Source organism: Portunus trituberculatus, chromosome 2 (genome assembly GCF_017591435.1).
Source record: "Portunus trituberculatus isolate SZX2019 chromosome 2, ASM1759143v1, whole genome shotgun sequence".
NCBI lineage: Eukaryota > Metazoa > Arthropoda > Malacostraca > Decapoda > Portunidae > Portunus > Portunus trituberculatus.
Window position 1 is genome coordinate 8281857 of NC_059256.1, and position 7971 is coordinate 8289827.

Consider the following 7971-nt stretch of genomic DNA (forward strand, 5'->3'; position numbering starts at 1 on the left):
TGTGAGGCTCTATCTGTCAGTGCTTTGCTTTATGTAAAAAGATGCTGGATTGTCAGTGGTCATTGCAAGAATGCCCAGTAGCTTCCTTGAATTATGCACATAATGTTATGCTAGCACACCATTGTCTGTATGCCACCATTTTTGCCTATGAAGATTATTAACCTTACCTAACCCAAAGCATTTCATACTTAAAACTTAGACTAGCCTATTATAGACAAAACTGGCTTTACTTCAAAGTTAAATTTTTCTACCTTCCTTATCAATCACAAGACTCAGAGTGATGGGCATCGCATGTAAGCATTTATTCGCATCAGGATGCATTTCACTGAAATATTACACATTTTTTAATTAGGTTCATAATATGTACTAATCAATATATGCTTGCTATGCATCACAAATCACTACTTTTCACATTGCCAATATCACAAAGTAAGATTTGATTTGTGAAAAAATATCCAAAAAAAAAAAAAATCAACTATTCTTCAAAGGTATCAGAGCTCTCATGCACAGGGTCATAGTGAAGAATAACTAGGTCAAAATGTATTTTCATATGTACTAGCAGTACTTAGAAATGTTGTCCCTGGCAATGTGCCTGATAACATCTAATAGGTATTTTCATGTCCACATGACTCTTGAATTCTTGAACTAAATGGTGGTAAAGCATTTGGTGTGTTATCGGTCATGTTCCATTTGGACACAGACATATTTTCTGGAATTATAGATTAAAGATTAACTGCAATTTTAACTCGACAGGAAGTCTGCCGTCTGCTTGCCCCACACCTGCCTGCCAAGATCATTCCTGTATCCAAAAGGTGTTGGTTACGCTGTGGCTGCTGGGGAACATTGAGTCATTCCGCGGGGTTGCTGATCGGTTTGACCTTGGCAAATCGTCTCTTCACCGTGTTCTTTTCCAAGTCTGCAATGCACTGAAAGCCATAAGAGGTACTCTCATTGCATGGCCAACACGAGATCAGCTTCCACAACTGGCTGATGACTTTTTTAGAAGAACAAATATGCCTGGAGTAATAGGAGCCATTGATGGGACTCACATCCCTATCCCAGGGCCGTCACATGAAAGACAGGCATACATAAATAGGAAAGGTTTTCCTAGCATTCAGTTGCAAGCTGTTTGTGATGCCAAACTTAGGTTCATTAACATTCTGACAGGTTGGCCTGGTTCTGTACATGATGCCAGAGTGTTTAGAAATAGCCCACTTTACACTCTGTTGGAAAATGGTAATCTTCCTGAAGATTATCATCTATTAGGAGATTCAGCCTATACTCTGCAGCCTTACATGCTAGTTCCATATAGAGACAATGGACACTTGCTTCCATGGCAGGTTAATTTTAATCATATCCACTCCACTTCAAGGGTTGTCATCGAGAGGGCATTTGGGCTTCTGAAATCAAAATTTAGGCGGCTACAGAAGTTAGAGATGATTGATGTAGAAAGAATCCCTTTAGTAATATCTGGTGCCTGTGTGATGCATAATATAATTTTAATGAAGGAAAACTTAAACCTAGATTTAGAGATTCAGCAGGACTTAGAAGTAATTGGACATGATGTTGGAGTTGATAATGTTGCAGCACGAGAAGCACGTGCTGCGGCAGTTCAGAAAAGGGATGAGATAGCCACTGGCTTGGCCATGCACATGTAAATAGATAATTTGTAATCATGTTAAGTCAAAGTACAAGTTTAAATTACTTACCCTTATTGTAAAATATTTTCATTTAACCCGTTCTGCACGGACAAAGAAGAGCGGATTTTCAGTTTGATAGTTTAAGGAATAGAGCAAGCTTGAAATACATTCTTTTCATAGACCAGTAAGCTTAATATATCCTTTCATTTGTCCCAGCAAGCTTAATAAAATACTCATGTTCTGCCTCAAGTCATGCCGTGCTGAGAGGGTTAAAGTTAATATTTAGTAAAATATTTAAATTTCTGTTAAAATCATGTATGAAACAGTAGTTGGGTTTGAATAAATGCCCCGCAAACTACCTCCACCGTGGCAGAATGCGGCGCCTCAACCCGCATGACCACTAAGGATACTTTTCACTCAGAAATAATTAGAGTACAGTGGGATTATAGTAAGACAGATGTATGAAAGTATAAATATATATTAATACAAGTACAAAACAATGATAACTTATACAAAAAAGTTTCTTTATAAAAATACAAAACATAAAAAAAAACTTTTAATTACCTGCCCAGTTTATCACAGTGGAATCAACAACACATGAAAAAGCAGCTTTTGGAATTTTTTTCCCTCTCTCCAGTGAACGGATACAGTACATGATAAAAATGAGGATGTCTGATTTTAACTTACACAAGACTAGGTACTACTCGTGGACAGACATGTAAAGAGAAAAAGAAATCAAAGAATAACACTTGTGAAGAAAACAAACAATGGTACTGCAAAAACATTGCAGTCAACTTATGAAATCCTTTCACATATCGTCACTTGTCTTTCATTTATGTGCAACAACACTACCTCTTTAATGTTCCTCCAATTTATTATATATTACCTTATTATTAAGCAAGACTTGTTGTATGGTTTTTGTAATCTATTTCTACGAAATTGTCTTCCAAATTACTGATCTTCAACTCAAACAATTTTTTTTTTTTTTTTTTTTTTAATGTACCTTGAAGAGAAGACTCCAGTGAAAGGGGCTGCACTGATGGGTCTCCTGCCATGAAGCTATCCATGACATCATAGAATGGCCATTGTTCATCAGTGCCTCGCCCACTCAACTTGCTGTTGTCTTTGATGATCTTGTACCTGAAAAATGAAATCAGTAAAATGAGGAAAAATTGAAGCATTCAATATGAGCACATATTTACATTTTTGGGGGGCGGGGGGAGTGGCAGGCAAAATATGAGTAAAGTAATGTGTGGGGCATCATGGATGAGGAGATAAGAAAATGTGTGAGTAGGGAATTTACAGGTCAGGGCTGGTGTACACAAAGCAAAAGTTGGTTTCTAAGCGCTGCAGCCCACTAATAGATGTACACAGTAACTTTTAAGCCACTAAAGCAGTGTTTCTTAACCTGGGGTGCAAAAGGGCTGCTGAAATAAATTTAAGGGGGTGTTGGGGAAGGTCACATAAGTGGCAGTAAAAGGTAAAAGGAATACGTCTGGACAAACGTATTTTTATCACATATTTGGAAATACAATATGGGTAAACTTTAATCTGATTTTATTGTTTGTTGTACCTTAATGATTAAAGAAACACTTGATTTGTACGAGCGTTCCACACTTTAATATTAAATCAGCATCATAAGCTTTGTATATTACTAATGTGCACGTTCGGTTGTGTGCTAATGTCTGTCACCAGACGGCAAGACGCCCCCGCTCCCTCAGTACAGGGTGCTGAACTGCTTAGGCCTGACCAAAAGGGGTGCTGAGATCATAAGAGGTTAAGAAACATTGTGCTAAAGTAAATTTTCACCTACCTTTGCTTTAGGGAGCGCATTTTCTTATCGCAGTGTTCTCCATTCACTGGATAGCCTTCTTGGCGCCATCGTCAGAGCCACGTCCCTCCACACCTCCACCTTCCTTCTAGTGCCCTTTGCAAATTCTTGCTTGAAATCTCCCACTGTGGCAATGAGGAGGAGGACAGCATTTATAGGCCAGAAGAAACCTGTAAAACAAATCCATAAGTTAGACAGATGAAAGGGGCATTTCATTCTAATTGGCACTGAAAGCTGTCTAGGTACAATTCAGGAAAAATGCATTTTTGGCACAAAACAAATAGTATTAAGGTCACTAGTCTAACCTAACTTTGGCTATGAACCTATGTGTGCCTAACTCCTAACTGCTTTGGCAGTGCAGCTGCAGCATGGAATGCATAACTGAGAACAACAAAGACTGTCCTCAATGGAGTTTTATTTTTAATACTATACTCATACATAAACTTCACCATATCTAGTGTATGGGAAATATGTAAACTTTCAGGCTTTATACTCTATTGAAAAGAGTAAGTATACATAAGCTCACTAGAGAAGTAGAACAACTTTCAATGACACGTTCACCTATAAGTACCCTAGCACTCCCTTAAGGTTACATTTATTCAAAACACAAAAATTACTGAAAATACCTGCCTTACAATACTCCCCTGTGCACTCTTAAACAAATTACCAATTAAAAATACACAAAGGCTGGAGAAAAGGAGAACGTAGGTGGTGTACCAATGACGCACTAAGTTGTATCATGGCCAGAGTGAGTTAAAACACATACCTTTACCTCCCATGGTGGCAGGGCCTGGGCCTGTTCCCTCAGCCACAGGGCTGTTCCTGCAGAGGTGCTGGAGGGCCTCTGTAGCAGCAGCCACCATGGCGGTAGGTGCCCGAGCGTCTGTGGGAAGAAATGCGACACATATAACACCGTCTTTTATTGCTATAAATACTAATATTTTGGTCATATTGCCTTATTCCAATATTCTACAAGGGATAACAGACTTACCGCATTGTTTTTGATGTTCTGTGACATCAAGTATGCTATCAAAGTAGCGTTGACAGCCCCCACACTGAAAGCATGGTGGTGAAGAGGCGGCCATCTTTGCGGTTTGTTGATAAACAAAGGTTGCCAGACACCGCCAAGCATTCACCTCCTAAGAGCGCAAGGTCCCGCACGCTTCCGCAAGGCGAGCGGTATGATGGTCCCCCCCGATTCGGGGGAAGTATGCCATACTGTACGCCATACGGTCCCCAACGGAACGCGGCCCTGGACTAGCCACCCCCATTAGGGTTAAATTGAGTGGTGACCTCAGAATTGTGCCTGGAGTTACGGTGCCTGGGCTGCGTGGGTGAGATAGGCTACGTGGGGCCTGCTCACCGGTTATTTAACTCCCTGTAACCACCAGGGAGGTGGTGAGTCGGGCTGAACCCGAGGATTGGGCAGTTGCCTTGCTAGAGTGGAGGGCAGTGTAGAGTGCAGTGGGGCACGAGTTGGCGAGATGGCCAGGCTTGTGGGCACAGGGGTTAAGGCAGCCATAGAGGCTGAGAAGGAGGAGAGGAGGCTAGAGTCCAGGAGAATGGAGGCAGAGATGGAGGCTCAGAAAGAGATTGAGCTTAGGAAGTTTGAGGTCGAGAAGGAGGCAGAGAGCGACTGGAAGCTAAGAGGTTGGAGCATGAGAAGGAGGAGGCTGATAAGAAGAGAAGGTTTGAATTAGAAAAAGACCAGGATTGAAGTGAACTCACCACATTGTGTGAGGGGGGAGGGAGTAGTAGAGAAGGCAGTGGAGAGCCAGATGGTGAGAAGCTTGAAGTTAATACTGGAGTTTGATGAGAGCAAGGTGACAGAATGGTTTAGAGTCGTTCCCAACCAGGGGTCCATGGACCCCAAGGGGTCCATGGAAGAATTTCGAGGGGTCCATAGAGATTCTACTTATTTTTAAATTTATTATACTGGAATTAGGAGACATGCGGCTCAGAATAAAATTTATACTACTGTTCACAATCCTTAAAACTGAATGCTTAAATGTTAGAATTGCTCTACATTAGCTAACAGTATCAGCGGTGTCAAACTCACGGTCCATGTGACAAATTTGGCCCTTGGGATGGTCATGAGTGGCTCGCGAGATGACAGGAAGATTTATTGCCTCCTTAAATGACGATGTGATGAATGCTGTGTCATCGTTTTTTGACAAGCATGGTTTGAGTTGGAATAATCTTGTTGGAATCACAACTGATGGAGCTCCAGCCATGCTTGGGTCGAGGTCGGGTTTCCAAGCAAAAGTAAAATCCAAAGCACCAAATGCAGTTGGTGTGCACTGCTTCATTCATCGGGAGGCTCTGGCTTCTAAATCGCTTCCTTCTGGGCTTCTCACAATTTTCACTGGTATTGTCAAGGTCGTGAACTATGTGAAAAACTCTGCCCTCAACACGAGACTGTTCCAGCAACTGTGTCATGACATGGAATCCGAGCATAGTTCCTTGCTCTTTTATACATCCGTCAGGTGGTTGTCTGCAGGGAGATTTTTGTCCCGCTTCTTCTCTCTTCGCCAGGAAGTTGAAATGTTTCTTGATGTACAGAAAAAATGTGACCTGTTGGAGATATTGAAATCAGAACACTTTGAGTTCCGCCTTGCTTATCTTGTGGACATATTTGAAATCTTCAACCAGCTGAACTTGAGACTCCAAGGAAAGGATTCAAACTTGCTCAGCCACTGTGACTCAATACATGCATTTTGGCCAAATTGGAGCTGTATAAGAAGAGAGTGAGTGTAGGAAAATTTATGATGTTTCCATCATTGAATGAAGTTCTTGCTGATGGTCAGCTTTCAAGTACCTTGTCCAAGGAAATCATGGACCACTTGTCTCAGCTAGATGATGAATTTCGCCGTTACTTTCCTGACTTGAGCCCTCAGCATGCAGGATTAGCAAAAAATCCTTTCTTATGTCAGGTTGATGATGTGTTAGAAGACGCACAAGAAGAGTTCATTGAGCTTCTCCATGATTCAACAGCCAAGAATGTGTTCCAGTCAAACTCCTTGTCTAGCTTCTGGTGTTCAATGATGGAATCATCCAAAATAAGTGATCTGGCAGTTCGAGTTCTTTTGCCTTTTGCTTCAACCTACCTGTGCGAAAGTGGGTTTTCTTCATTACTTGCAATAAAAACAAAATCAAGGAACAAGCTGTCTGTGGAAGATGACTTGAGGTGTGCACTGGCTGCCACTGAGCCAAGGATTCATGAGCTGGTTGCTCAAAACAACCACAAAAGTCCCATTGAGAAATATAAAGTGACATACTTTTTCGCAACCAATGAAAAGTTTCATTCACTGCTGTTTTGTGATTTTTGTTGTATTCATACAGTTTTTGTGATTCTTTTTATTCATACATGTGCTTGCAAGCTCAAAAAAGGGCAAATATTATAAAGATAGTTTTTGCACACAATACCTACAACTATAACAACATTAACATAACATTTTTCCTATGTGTTTTACTTAAATCAAAAAGTGCTGAACGGAATGTTTTCTGATTTCATATAAATAGGCCTACATCTTAATCAGCATAACAATGGAAGGCATTTTACATTAATATATTCATTTCTTGCAGAAAAATCTTTTATTAATTTTCTTGGCTTAACCTATTTCGTTGTAGGGGGTCCACAGGTGAAACAATGACTGGAAAAGGGGGAACGGGACAAATAAGGTTGGGAACCGCTGGTTTAGACGGTTCGAGAAGAAAGCCTACGAGTTCGACTGGCCTCAGGAGAGATGGGTGGGCCTTGTAGCCAACATGCTGAAGGGCAAGGCCCTGGAGGTGTATGACAGGATGTCAGTGGAGGACTTGAACGAGTATGAGGAGTTCAAGGCTGACATCCTGAGGGCTTACGAGCTCCGGCCAGAGGCTTACCGCCTCTAATTTAGGAGTGGTAAGAAGAGGTCGGGAGACTCCTACCTTGAGTGCGCCCGCTATCTCGAGGAGAGTTTTGAGAAGTGGGTGGCAAGTAAACAGGCCACCACTTATCGTGAGCTGAAGGAACTCATGGTAATGGAGCAATTTGTGAATGTGGCCGAGAGGGAGCTGGTACCTCTGCTCAGGGAAAAGAGGTTTAAGAGCCTTAAGGAGAGACTCACCATCTTACCTAAAAATATTCGTATAAAAAGAAGTTTATGGTCTTTCAACATGAAACTTTCAGGTTTTGCTTAAAATATAGATAGAAATTTATTGTAAACCCGAGAACTTCCTACGTCTCGACGTTATAAAGTTATAACGTCATAACATTTTTTACGTCATCAAATACGTACGTCGTATTTTTTGTATTACAAACTTCTGCTTTTGCACGGTAATATTAAATATCCTATGAACACTTACACACCTGCTTTTTTAAAAATTCGCTCTACGACGCACAGCGTAATTTACGTAACGTAAGGTACGTAACGACGCACCCTATTTCTCCACTTATATGGTACCCGTCATTGTTTTTCAAGATATCGGAAAAAAGAGCCACAGACATAAAGATATATC

At 41.0% G+C, this 7971-nt stretch overlaps 2 protein-coding genes across 2 annotated transcripts; both read left to right on the forward strand.

Annotated features, from left to right (window-relative positions):
- Positions 1-790: 790 nt before the first annotated feature.
- Positions 791-1822, forward strand: LOC123504506 (putative nuclease HARBI1). The gene has a single exon (XM_045255081.1). The coding sequence runs from the start codon at positions 1014-1016 to the stop codon at positions 1656-1658; it is 645 nt and encodes a 214-aa protein (XP_045111016.1). The 5' UTR covers positions 791-1013; the 3' UTR covers positions 1659-1822.
- A 3881-nt stretch (positions 1823-5703) lies between these two features.
- On the forward strand, positions 5704-7365 carry LOC123506628 (protein FAM200A-like). The gene is made up of 3 exons (XM_045258878.1): positions 5704-6169; positions 6262-6740; positions 7213-7365. Exons 1-3 carry the CDS (start codon positions 5704-5706, stop codon positions 7363-7365), a joined length of 1098 nt encoding a protein of 365 aa, XP_045114813.1.
- Positions 7366-7971: the final 606 nt, after the last annotated feature.